The 14477-nt window shown below is 42.7% G+C and overlaps 1 protein-coding gene across 1 annotated transcript in view; it reads left to right on the top strand.

Annotated features, from left to right (window-relative positions):
• The window catches only part of ZFP91 (ZFP91 zinc finger protein), a 503483-nt gene that overhangs the window by 348228 nt on the left and 140778 nt on the right, over positions 1-14477 (top strand). Inside the window, 1 exon segment of the mRNA XM_030221066.1 lies at positions 12637-12751. Within this exon segment, the coding sequence (XP_030076926.1) occupies positions 12637-12751 (115 nt within the window).

Here is a 14477-nt window from a genome sequence, read left to right as displayed (position 1 = left end):
TCCACATCAGGAAGGCCTAACGCAGGGGCTTGGAGTAGGGCTTTCTTTATGGCTATGAAGGATTGTTGAGCTGTAGGTCCCCATTCAAATGGTTCCTTTTCACCCCCCTTTGTGGCTTGGTAAAGGGGTTTCGCCATCAGTGCAAAATTTGGAATCCAAATTCTGCAGAATCCGGCTGCTCCCAGAAATTCCCTAACTTCCCTTCTGGACTTGGGTTGGGGAATTGCAGCAACTGCTTGCTTCCTACTGACATCCAGTCTCCGACTTCCCTGGGAAATACAAAAACCCAGATACTTCACTTCTGACTGACAAAGTTGGGCCTTTGAGCGTGAGACCTTATAGCCTGCATCCAAGAGTAACTCCAGCAATTCTCTGGTAGCCTCAAAACACTCTTCCTGAGTCACTGCTGCAATCAGGAGGTCATCTACATACTGGAGTAAAACTCGCCTGGAAGGCTCAGATTTAAAAGTCTTAAGGTCTTGCCCTAGGGCTGTCCCAAAAATGGTGGGGGAGTTCTTGAACCCCTGTGGCAGGCGGGTCCATGTATACTGAAGCTTCCTTCCTGTTACTGGGTTTTCCCATTGAAAGGCAAAAAGCAGTTGACTGGCGGGGGCCACCCGAATACAAAAGAAGGCATCTTTTAGATCTAGTGTCGTGAAATGGGTAGCTCCAGAAGGTATCAATCCTAGCAGGACATATGGATTAGGCACTACAGGGTGTAATGAAATAGTGGATTTGTTAACCACCCGTAAATCTTGGACTGGCCGGTAGTCCTCAGTCCCTGGCTTCTGAACTGGCAACAGTGGCGTATTCCATGGAGACTGACAAGGACGAATAATTCCATGGGATAACAGACGATTCAGGTGTGCTTGGATCCCTTCCAGAGCCTTTCTGGGAATTGGGTATTGGCGAAGATGGATTGGCCGGGCACTTGGAAGTAAGTCTACATGGACAGGAGGAATATTTCGGGCCAACCCTGGGGGATTATCTTCTGCCCATACCCCTTTGACTTGAAAGCTATCTGCCAGGGGTAGGTCAACTTGGCCCTGCGACTGATGCAGCCGCCATTCTTCTTCAAGAGGGCAGCAGAAACTCAATATACCCTTTGGGCTAGATGTCGGGGGCCGAAAGGAGACTGAAGTCTGACCATCAGAGTCAAAGGAAATTTGGGCCCTAAGCTTGGACAGCAGGTCTCGACCTAACAAAGGGATTGGACAGTCTGGCATATACAGGAATTCATGAGTGACTGTGTGTGAGCCTAACTGGCATCTACGGGTTGTCAGGAAGGGCCTCCGGTTCTGCACCCCCGTGGCTCCCACCACTCGGACAGTTTTTCCAGACACAGGCGCTAATCGCTCCGTCACAACAGAATGTTCAGCTCCTGTATCAATCATGAATGGAATTGAGCGGCTCCCTATAGTTAACTTGACCATAGGTTCCTGGGAGCCCAGTTTGTAGGAACCCGGTCTGTCCTATTCGTCCCATTCTGCCATCTCGGCTATCCCGATGATGTCAGATTCAGGAGGCTCATATCTTCCCTCTCGAACTCGGCCTCGGCTTCCTCGATCTCCTGGTCCCCTTCTCAGTCCCTGGCGCCTCTGGGGGCATTCATCTTTCCAGTGCCCTCTTTCCTTACAATAGGCACACTGGTCCCTCTCCAATCTTGGTCTGGGATTCTCCCCCCTTGGCCGGGATTGATTGAAGGAATCTCGGGGCCTGGCTGGTGGTCCGGGGTCCCACTTTGGCTTCCCATTAGCTAGAGGTCGACCTCGATTAAGGGTGGAATTAGTAATGGCTGCCGCTAAAAGGTCGGCCTTCTTCTGCATCTTCCGGTCAGCCTCTCGACGCACCTCCTGATCTCTGTTAATGTAAACCTTGGTTGCGATCTCAATTAGCTGGGTGGTATTCATCCCTGCGAATCCCTCTTGACGCTGCAACTTCTTCCGGATATCTGGCATACTCTGGGCCACCAATGCACTATTCACCATTCTCTGGTTTTCTAGGGCTTCAGGGTCAAATGGGGTGTATGTTCTGTAGGCTTCAATTAGTCGCTCTAAAAAGGCCCCAGGGGATTCAGTTGCCCCTTGGAGAATTTCAGAGACCTTTGCCAGATTAATGGGCCTCTTTATGCCTTTCCTCATACCTTCCAGCAAGTCCCGGCAATAGCCAGACAACAGTTCATAGTGCTGCTCATTATTTGGATCCCAAACTGGAGCTGCGCGAGGAAACCGAGCTCTAACCCATTCCTCTAGGTTCTGTGTCCCCTCGGGGGCACGCTCTCGCGTTATGGCCTCAGCATTTTGCAAAATCTTCCGCCTCTCCTCAGTTGTGAAGAGGGTCAGGAGAAGTTGTTGACAATCAGTCCAGGTTGGGTTATGGGTGGCCATAATGCTAGCCACTAGGTCCACCACTGCCTGAGGCTTTTCAGTATAAGAGGGGTAATGCGTCTTCCAATTCAGGAGATCGGTGGTTGTGAAGGGTACATACTGATAGGCCTGTGCCTGTATAACCTGACCCTGATTATTAGGATCCGGTCGAGTGGTAGTTACCTGACGGAGTGGCAGAACTCTCGAGGAGGTGGGAATGGAATCTGAGGTAGAGCTAGGAGCTACCCTCCTATCATGCTCAAAGGTGATTGCAGCAGGTCTAACCCATTCAGGGGAGGTAGGTTGAAACCCTGAGGGATGGGGAGGGGTACTCATAGACTGAGAGGTGGTCACAGGTGAGTCAGTCCATTGAAAGGGATGCCGGGCCCCTGATGAGTGGGGAGGGGTATTAGAAGGAGAGGCTGGGCTGTCAGGAGTTGAGGAGTCAGGGAGTGGAGCCCAAAGCGGGTCTTCGGAGGTTAACAGGGAAGGATGTGGCAGAGGAGGGTAGAGACTGGCTGAAAAGTCCAACCTAGGATGTGGTGGGGTTCGCACAGTGGGGGAGGAACTATCCGGAGAAGCCTGTACTGGAGAAGCTTGGGCTGGGCGGCGTGGATCTCTAGGGGCGGCACGAAACCCCAACAATGGGCCATAAGGTGGTGGCTCAAGATCTGAGGGGTCATCAGAGAGTATGGGTTTCTCAGGCAGGGTAGGGGCGGAAGCCACCGATTGAGTGGTAGGCTTCCTGGGGCTCTTTCCCTCTTCTAGTTTAGATTTTCTAATCTTTCTTTGAGCACGGCCTAACATGAATTTTACTGGGGATCCCATATAAGTTTTCAACCAAGAGGGAGGGTCAGTCACAAGGCTATCCCAGGAATCTATATAAGGGAGTTGTTCAGAATATTCTGGTTCTCCTACAACTATGCTGTAGACCTTCCGGATTACTTCAATATCTAAGCTGCCACTAGGGGGCCACCCCACTCCCATAGATGGCCACTCAACTTCACACAAGGTTCTTAGAGTACTTGAGCTTAAAGTCTGTCCATAGTCATTAATTAAAATCCTTTTTTAAAATTCTTAAGCATACAATCTAGGGGGGTAGCAATTTGTCTAGATGATGTCCCACCCATAATGCTTACAGTTACAACACACAAAGGGGGAGGGAATTTTTGAAAGTGCAGTAAGGGGTCCGCACTCTCGAGACACTAGGTGGACAGACAGCAATCGCTTCCTTCCGTCGCTGGCCAATTGAACTCGCGTTAACTGGAAACGCAGCTATAAGAAGTCCGCACTCAGTTAATCATTCACGCATCACACATTCCATACAGAAAATCCCACCCAACAATTTCAAATTTCTCAGATACAGATAAGCTTAAGCGGTTTCGCTTCTAATCTCCACTAGACTAGAAGGTACTAGGGCCTTCGCTGAGAGTTGATCAGGCTCTCCTTCCCCCAATTTTTGAGGGGCTGGTTTACAACTTTCTAGCTAGAATTACAATACAGAATACATACCCGGCGAATGTTCTCCAGTCAGTTGGGTGCTGGGATTAATGCAGGATTCATAATCCCACCGCTGCCACAAAGAATTGTTGCAGGAATTGATGCATAAATTTATGATACTTCAGGAGTCAGACAGCACACCAGAATGAGAGAGAAATCTTCTTTATTTGCCAGCAAACAAAGTAGAACATCAGCATTAAGTCTCTTCTTCTCTTTCTCAGCTCTCTTTGTCTCTCTCTCAGCTCTCTGTGTCTTTCTCTCAGCTCTCTGTCTCAGCTGCTTCTCTTCTTATGCTGTCTTCTCCTTCTTCTGTCTGTTCCTTCTGTCCTTCTCTTTCTTCTGAGCTCCTTCTGACGTAACCTGCTTCTTCTCCCACTTAAATACAGTTCTATCTAGCCTAGCCTAGCCCCCTTACTCTCCAATTGGTTAAGGAATAGATTGATTACCTTGCCTCAACCAATCAGTTCTATACAAATATCAGTTACATAGGTTCCAGACATCCTAAACTGACCTGTGACCTGGGGCCCCTTACACCAGACATTTGGGCTCCAGTCTCTTACATGTTATTATGATTGATTTCTCATATTCCTAGTACTAACTGCTAACTAAACTCTGGCATTCATTAAAGGGGTCAAGGGCCAATCTTACTTAATAGCATACATATCAGGTTATTACTTTCAAGACCATTTCTACATTTTACCTATAATTAATCAAGGAGAAGAGGGCTGACTAGTCCTGACCTCTTTCACCTATCAGCTTATACATTGAACCAGCCAGAACTATGGCTAAGTCAAACCACATGTTGATCTCTTCACTGCAGTCTTTGCTTAGAAAGTCAGACAGAGAGTTGAACAGACATTCCACACAGAATTATTAATTTACACAGAATACAGCATATTCTAAAGTAAGCATCCTTATAAAACATATTCTAAATATCAAGAACTTCTAAATTCTAATCTATTGCCTCTCTCTAAACAGTATTTCTGCCTAATCTTTAACTACAATGTGTCATATGTCTGGCTCATTCCTTTATTCATTCATAATAATTTACAGCTGTGCCAGCATTTAGCAATCCATCACTCACAAGGGTGAAAGAAATTCCTGTCTCTGACCTTTTTAACCTTTTGCTCGGCAAGCTAGACATTGAAAATAATATGAACCATCTGGCATTTCTTCACTTTAGTTGCAAAACTGAGAATTTAAAATAGTATTTGAGCACCTTTAAACAGAATTAACCCTTAATATGATTTCTTATATATATTATGCCCATGGCTGCCTCAGTACTAAATGAAAAAAATAGATATAATAGGCATTTCTGAGACCTGGTGGAAGGAGGATAACCAGTAGAACACTGTCACACCAGGATACAAATTGTATCACAATGATGGGGTGGATCAAATTAGTGGAGGGGGTAGCATTGTATATTAAGGAGGGCATTGAATCGAATAGACAATTCTACAGCACAAGAAACACATCTTGGAATCTCTATGGATTGAATTTCCATGTGTAAATGGGAAAAGGATAATGATAGGAGTGTACTACCATCTACCTGGCCAGTATGAAGAGATTGTTATCAGAAATTAGAGAGGCTGGCTAACTGGGGAACACAATAATAATTGGTGATTTCAATTACCCTGATAGTGACTGGATAAATGTGACAGTGCATGGTAGAGAGGTGAAATTCCTTGATGGAATCAAGGACTGCTTTATGGTTCAGGAGCCAACATGAGGAACAATTCTAGACCTAGTCCTTACTGGAGCGAATGATCTGGTGCAGGAGGTAATGGTGCTGGGGTCTTTTGATAAGTGATCATAATGTTATCAGATTTGATATAAGCTCTAAAGTAAATACACACAGGAAATCCAGTATGTTAGCATTTACCTTTCAAAAAGGAGACTATGATAAAAAGAGAAGAACGGTGAAGAAAAAAAAAAACTTAGAGGAGCAGCTGTGAAGGTCAAAAATGTACATCAGGGGTGGATGCGTTTCAAAAATACCATCCTGGAAGCCCAGGCCAAATATATTGCGTGTATTAAAGGAGGAAGGAAGACCAAACAATAGCCGACATGGTTAAAGAGTGAGATGAAGGAAGCTATTAGAGCTAAAAGAAAATCCTTCGGAAGATGGAAGAAGGATCTGTCTGAAAATAATATGATAATAATACAAACCAGGGTATAATATGACAAGTGAGAGGATTGACTCAAAAGTCTACTAGAATATGGTGCTATATGGAGATATAAATATATTTTGTTGGGAAGTTCTCAGAGTATAAACTCACCCAAGCGAGACTACACGAAGTATACACAGTGTTTTACGTCTCTAAGGGTGGACAAGCTTCTCAATCATAGAACTTCAGCTTGAGTCTTTTATAATTTTTATTTACTTACAAATGCTATAATTTAAATTAATTCAAATGACATAAATATGCACCCTCCTCAAAACTTAAACTAGTGGGTCAATGCTATCACTTGCTCCAACGACCTCATGCACACGATAAAAAAATTTTTTTTGTAAGTGTGCTATAATGAAGCTCTCTTGATAGCTTATAAACTTTCTTATTCTCTAATGTACATATAATAAATCAATCAAAGCACTTAGCGTAGTATGGTCAGGAACGCCTCTCCTCAGCTGAGTAGTGTCCAAGTCCGTGAGCGATTGTAGACTCTATTTTTCAGCTGCTTTCCACTCATCAGCTCGATTCAATCCGTATCCACATGTGCTAGCAATACTATCACATGGTTAAATCAGCTGTGCTCTTGAAGATTATTGATTCACTGACAAACGTTTCCTCACAGCGTTAGTTCAGCTGTACAGCTGCTCTGCTCTCTCTAAATATATCTTTTAAGCTGTCATCATGAACAGTCCAGTACATAATTAAGTAACTGCCCTCCTCCGGTATTTAGTAAACTCGCTGTTAGGCAATTCCCATTAAAACAGAAAGTGGCAATTAAACCTTACCGCTCCTGCTGAATATAACTTTCAAAGTGAAATTAATGAAGAGTCCGACTCTGCAGGGTTTCGAAAAAACTTCTTCAGGAACTCTACATATAATAAATTTCTACTTGCAGGATTTCCGCTATCAGAGGAAAAACGATAAATGCCCCTACTCTGTTGGTACTCTATCACTATCCAACTGAGGTATTTAAATAATATGAAACAGCATAAGGAATGGCAAGTCAAATGCAAAGTGCTGATAAGGAAGGCAAAGAGAGACTGAAAAGAAGATTGCTTTGGAGGCAGAAACGCATAGTAAAAACATTGGCCTCCCTCCATTCTTCAGGTACTAAGGACGACTTTAATGATGGACTATAGATTACTAACAGCAGATTAAGAATTTCATGTTTTAGTTCTTTCAGTACCCTTGGATGCATGCTATCTGGTCCAGGTGATTTACTATTCTTTAATTTGTTGATTTGGCTCAGTTCATCTTTCAGGTTCACGGAGATATGTTTCAGTTCCTCTGCATCATCACCCTTGAAAACCACTTCTCTTACATATTCTTCCATAAAGACTAAAGCAAAGAATTCATTCGGTTTCTCCACTATGGCCTTGCCCTCCCAGAGTGCCCCTTCATGATCTGATAGTGCTATAGATTCTCTAGTAGGCTTTCAGCTTCTGATGTACCTGAAAAGTTGTTACTGTGAGTTTTTGCCTCTAAGACAAGTTTCTCTTCATATTATGTTTTAGACTTCTTTATCAATATTTTGCATCTAGCTTGACAGTGCTTATGTTCTTTATTTGGGTCCTTTTTCCATTCTTTGAAGGACATTCTTTTGGCTCAGCCTCTTTCACTTCACCTTTTAATCATGTTATGCTGGCTGTCATTTTCTCTTCTTTCCACCTTTGTCAATACATGGAAAACATCTGGTTTGGGCTTCCAAGATGTTTTTCTTTTTTTTTTTTTTGTTAATATTTTTTATTATTTTAACTTGAAGTTATACCAACTCAATACAAAGACAAATGATAAAACCAAGCTGCTGTAGTTGTTGATCATAATTAACCTATGATGAAAGAAAAGAGTCCAACGTGGTCAGTTTTTTAAATTCTGTCTGGCAAACCGCATTGATGAAACTGAAGAGCTTGCTCATATTTTCTGTGCAATAGAGTCCAGTTCCACCAAATATAGAGGTTGAGTGTTATCTTTCCAGTAAGAAATGATTAGGTTCATAGCTATGGTGATTAAGAAGTCAAATAATAATTTGTCTTCATCAGAAAGTGGAAAGGGAATGAATAGAGTTTTCCATATTACATATTTAAGTAATGCGATTTAAACTGAAAGATGTCTTGTAATTTGGTTCATACATCTTACCAAAAAATTAAAGTATTAGGATGGTCATAAAGTAGATGCATCAGAGTTCCTTTCTGTGACTTACACGACCAACATAAGTTTGATTTTGGTGGATCAATTGCTTTACATTTATGAGTCCATAGAGCTCTATGATGCTTAAAAAACATAGATTGAGTAATAGCTGCTGATAAAATGCTCTAGGACCCTTAGACCTTATCTGAGACCACTGAGCATCTGATATTGACTTATTGAAGCATCAAGATCTTTCTCCTATACTTGTTGAATACTTTTACAGAAATGCTTATTATAATTTTGAAAAGTTTTATAAAACATAGAAGCACGATGAGACAATTTTCATGGACCTTTTATACAAGTTAACTCCAAGTTGTTTGATTTAATAAGACCTTGTACCTGATACCATTGTAAAAACTAAGAGTCAGGGATGTCAAAATCCAGTTTCAGTTGTGCGAATAATTTCAATTTGATAGTATTTGGCTTAAAAACAGATTTTACACTTTTGCCAGATTGGCCAATTTAGTGTTTGACCATAAAGTCTCAGTTTTCTTATTCTTCCATAATGGTATCATCTATACTACTGAGATTTTTGGCAATGATTTGGTAACTGAATAAATGCCAAATAAGTGGTTTGCATTACCTGGTTTATTATGGTGAGAGAAGGAACATAAGTGAATATATTAGAATGGGCTAAAACTGTAAGTGGAACTGGATGGGGCATTTCTCTTTCCAGTTTTAACCATATAGGGGTGGTAAAAGGAATCCTCCCCTTGAAACCAATGATTGAAAGAGTAAACAAGTTAATTAACTCTTCCTTTTCGTTTAGGTAATTTCAGTTGTTAGAGATTTTTTGGGGGGTGGGGGGGGGGGGGTTAGACTGCCATAAAAAGGAGGTTAATATACTATCAATTGTCTTGAAAAAGCTGGAATGACGTTCCATTGGATGCATACCTAACATATAATTGATTCTTGGTGCTAATGTCATTTTAATAGGATCTAATCTGTGCCACCAAATTAAATGTAATGGAGACTGTTTTTGTATGGATGTCTTTAAAGATTGAAGGAGCAAATCAATATTTTTATCAATGGTTTCCTTAATAGGTCTTCCTAAATAAATACCAAGATACGTTATATAAGATAGCTGAATATTAAATGAGAATGAGCTTAATTCTTGTATTTTAAATCTTCATGTAAGGGTAGACATTCAGGTGTCCCCCAATTTATTTTATATCCTGAAATAAGCGAGAATGAGGATATTAGTGACAAAATGTGAGGAATCGAGGAAATATTGGTGACCAGAAGGATGCTAGGCTGCATAGAGAGAGGCATAACCAGCAGAAGAAAGGAGGTGTTGGTACCCCTTTACAAGTCGTTGGTGAGGCCCCACTTGGAGTAGTGTGTTCAGTTTTGGAGGCCGTATCTTGCTAAAGATATAAAAAGACTGGAAGCGGTGCAAAGAAAAGCTACGAAAATGGTATGGGATTTGCATTGCAAACCATACAAGGAGAGACTTGCTGACCTGAACATGTATACCTTGGAGGAAAGGAGAAACAGGGGTGATATGAGACACATGTTCAAATATTTGAAAGGTATTAATCCGCAAACGAACCTTTTCTGGAGACAGGAAGGCGGTAGAACTAGAAGTCATGAATTGAGGTTGAAGGGGGGCAGACTCAGGACTAATGTCAAGAAGTATTTTTTCACTGAGGGGGTGGTGGATATGTGAAATGTTCTCCCGCGGGGGGAGGTGGAGATGAAAACGGTAATGGAATTCAAACATGCGTGGGATAAACACAAAGGAATCCTATTTAGAAGGAATGGTTCCATGGAATCTTAACGGAGATAGGGTGGCGACGCCGGTAATTGGAAACAAAACGGGAGCTGGGCAGACTTCTACTGTCTACGCCCTGATCGTGACTGAATAGATAAGGATGGGCTTGAGTGTAAATTTTAAGAGACTTCGATGTTAGCTTCAGAACTTAGTACAAGAACAGTACTGGGCAGACTTCTACGGTCTGTGCCCTGAAAAAGGCAAGGAAAATCAAACTCTGGTATACATATAAAGTATCACATACCATGCAAAATGAGTTCATGTTGTTGGGCAGACTGGATGGGACCGTACAGGTCTTTATCTTCCGTCATTTACTATGTTACTTGCAGTTAAGACATTATGTAAGGTCACTGCCGAGAGACTCTCTCACTTTATGTATATGGGAAAAACTTGTGGAGGTCTTCGATCTGGAGGCTCAGTTAATAGTGCTCCTAAAATGTTATCATACTAAACTGAGAGAAGACGCACCAGCAGTGGCATATGTGCCTCTGGCGCAGAGATGGTCCTTAGAGCTGGTGTGCCGGATTAGAGACGCTCACTTGCAAACATGTCTATTGAGATGCTACAAAACTTTTGGGAGTGCAGACTTGTGGGAATTGCAATACAAATTCATTATGCGCCTTTATATATCCCCGCATAGAGCATTTAGAGCCACTATCCAGCTTATTTTCGAAAGAGAAAGTCGCCCATATTTTGACCCAAATTGGGAGATGGGCGTCTTTCTCCCGTGGGCTCCCAAATCGGTATAATCGAAAGCCAATTTTGGACGTCTTCAACTGCACTCCGTCGCTGAAACGGCCAAAGTTGATGGGGGCGTGTCGGAGGTGTGGTGAAGGCGGGACTGGGGCGTGGTTATCGGCCGAACAGAAATGGACGGTTTTCGCCGATAATGGGAAAAAAATAGCCCCTTTTTTTGCGAGAATTTAGGTCACTTTTTTTGGACCCTTTTTTTTTTCATGAACAAGTCCCAAAAAAGTGCCCTAAATGACCAGATGACCACAGGAGGGAATCAGGGATGACCTCCCCTGACTCCCCTAGTGGTCACTAACCCCCTCCCACCAAAAAAAAAACAACTTTAACAACATTTTTTTTCCAGCCTGTATGCCAGCCTCAAATGTCATACCCAGCTCCATCACAGCAGTATGCAGGTCCCTGGAGCAGTTGTTAGTGAGTGCAGTGGACTTCAGGCAGGCGGACCCAGGCCCATCCCCCTCTACCTGTTACACTTGTGCTGGTTAATGCTGAGCCTTCCAAAACCCACTGTACCCACATGTAGGTGCCCCCCTTCATCCCTTAGGGCTATGGTAATGGTGTAGACTTGTGGGCAGTGTTGTTTGGGGGGATTTGGGGGGCTCAGCACACAAGGGAAGGGTGCTATGCACCTGGGAGCTATTTTACTGTTTTTTTTTTTTTTAATTTGTAAAAGTGCCCCCTAGGGTGCCCGGTTGGTGTCCTGGCATGTGATGGGGACCAGTGCACTACAAATCCTGGCCCCTCCCACGACCCAATGCCTTGGAGTTGTTCGTTTTTGAGCTGGCCGCCTTCGTTTTCCATTATAGCTGAAAAACGAAACCGCCCAGCTTAAATCCACACAAATCCGATGCATTTGGCTGGCACAAACCGTATTATCGGAAAAAAAGATGGACGACCATTTTTTTTTTTTTCGAAAATACGGTTTGTCCCGCCCCTTCACGTACCCTTTCTCGGAGATAGACGCCCATGGAGATGGGCGTTCACGTTCGATTATGCCCCTCTAAACGACCCAATGACAACTGTCCAAAGTGTTACGTTTTGGCACTGCCCTTCGGTGTTAACTTGGACTGTAGTATGTTCACATTTCTCCCAGTTGTGGAACATCCCATGGAGGCGGACCCCCATACTGTTGTTTGATGTATTTATCATTCAAGGGCCAATTAGAGGAGGATTTTCTAAAACGTGCAGTTATGATTGGGAAAAAAAAGATACTTAAGACATGGTTTCAATTAGACAGTCCCTCTATCCAACTCTGGAGGTCAACACATGATCACACTCAGCACCTTAGAGCGTAAGACGGTACTACATCTCGCCTCACGTAAGGGAGACAAATTTTTGCAGTGCTGGTCCCCCTTTTGTGACACTGACTCCACTGGCTCGTAACAGGGTACTTAATGGCGTATGAGACACTTTTGTTAGTAGAAGGGAGGTGGGAGGGAGGAGGGGTTGCTGGTGGGGGGGGGGAGGGAACATAAACAGGAGATTTATTGCAAATTGGAGCATGGAGAAGATCAGAATTTAGATTTGGTGAATGGAAATTGTTTACACTGTTAAAAGTTGTTTGATGATCTAGCTCATGTGCAAGGCAATGTTATAGGAAGAAAGAGGGAGAGGGGATGAAAATTTACAAAAGTAAGATGACAAGCTACAGCTTTTTGAATTGATATTCTCTTTAATAGTACTGATGAAGGATAGATAATACTTCTGTGTTTTTGTATACACGCAATTTGTCATCAATAAAACATATTTACAAAAAATAAATACTTATTACCAAAGTTCAGGTTATTCTTGCTGTACACCACCTACGGTGAATTTCTTCAAAATGTGGGTAAATAAATCCTAATAAATTTACCAGTAAATAATTTCACTTTGCCTTTCTCAGCATCACATCAAATATCAACATCTTCTAAAGAAAAAGTATGTTTGTCCACATCCTTCTTGCGGACGGCTTTTTCGACTTCAGAAGCAGCTGCTTCGGCATGCCAAGCACCATACAGGTAAGGGCAATAGACTATAAAGTTTAGGTCATTAAGGTTTGGATAAGCCAGGCGTGCATAAAAAATGTTATTGGATGAATAATATCAAAGTATTTCATAGCTACTACACTTAAAGTATGATGTAATAAGCTGTGCTGTCCATTAGCACGGTGGTTTACTTTAGATTTTCCTGTGTTAATATTACTCCCATCATACTAATGGTTTTAATGTGAAAAAATCCATAGGAAAACCGCCATGCAACCCAAATTCTAACTGGATGAATCCAAAATTACTTCTGGTGTGTAAAAAAAAAAAACGCAACCTATCCCAAATTTTTCTGTTTTTAACAGAACCTGTTTAGCACTGAATCTATACTACAGCCCTAGTAAACAAACTAGTGCTGTAACAAAAGGGTCATCGAAGGTGAAGAGCAGGCTCCCCAATTTGCCTTTTGATGTGGAGGCAGAAGCAGTGCCCATTTGTTCCTTCCTTAAGTGCTGCCATCTAGAAAAATGGTAGGGCCAGATGTTGAAGAGGTTGGAGGTGACCAAAGAAGGAAGTTCCAAATGAATTGTAAATAAAATGGTGAATTACCTCAAGGATCACCATTATCACCAATACTCTTCAACATGATGATAATCCCACTGGCAAAGTCCTTATCTAACCGAGGCCTCAACCCATTCATCTATGCAGATGACGTCACAATCTACACAGTCATGATTTGACAGAAATAACCAATGAAATTAATGATGACCTGAACATCATGGACTCCTGGGCAAACTTTTTCCAAATGAAACTGAATACTGAAAAAACACACTGCCTCATCCTCTCATCTCCACATAACAAGTGCAAACCCACAACCATAAACACCCCGGAACACTCCCTCCCTACCTCAGACAGCTTAAAAATCCTCGGAGTCACAATTGACCGCAACCTTACCCTTGAGAGCCAAGTAAATTCCGTAATAAAGAAAATGTTCTACTCAATGTGGAGACTTAAATAAAACCTTTCTTCCCGAGGGAAATCTTCCGAAACCTAATACAATCAATGGTCCTAAGCCATGCAGATTACTGCAACGCAATCTATACGGGTTGTAAAGAACAACTCGCAAAAAAACTCCAGACAGCCCAAAACACAGCTGCCAGGCTGATATTTGGTAAATCACACTTCGATAGTGCTAAACCCCTCCGAGAAAAGTTGCACTGGCTCCCAATCAAAGAACGGATCATCTTCAAAATCTGCACTTTTTGTCCACAAAATCATCTTCAGCGTAGTCCCAGGATACATGACAGACCTCCTAGAGCTACCAACCAGAAACAGAATCGGATCTTCACGATCATACCTAAACTTACACTACCCAAATTACAAAGGACTTAAATACAAAACAACTTTCGCATCCAGCTTCTCGTAAGTGCACAACTATAGAATGGACTCCCAAAAGCTGTAAGAGCAATCCATAACCATCTAAACTTCAGAAAATCACTAAAAACCAACCTCTTCAAAAAGGCATACCCCACTGATCCAACGTAAATCCCCATATCCAGCAACACAGCACAACCAATGATCGTACTGACTATTCTCCGAGGACAAGCAGGCTGCTTGTTCTCACTGATGGGTGACGTCCACGGCAGCCCCTCCAATCGGAAACTTCACTAGCAAAGTCCTTTGCTAGCCCTCGCGCGCCCGCGCGCACCGCGCATGCGCGGCCGTCTTCCCGCCCGAAACCGGCTCGAGCCGGCCAGTCTTC

The sequence above is a fragment of the Microcaecilia unicolor genome, chromosome 1 (assembly GCF_901765095.1).
Source record: "Microcaecilia unicolor chromosome 1, aMicUni1.1, whole genome shotgun sequence".
Taxonomy (NCBI): domain Eukaryota; kingdom Metazoa; phylum Chordata; class Amphibia; order Gymnophiona; family Siphonopidae; genus Microcaecilia; species Microcaecilia unicolor.
This window is presented reverse-complemented; position numbering and strand designations above follow the sequence as displayed.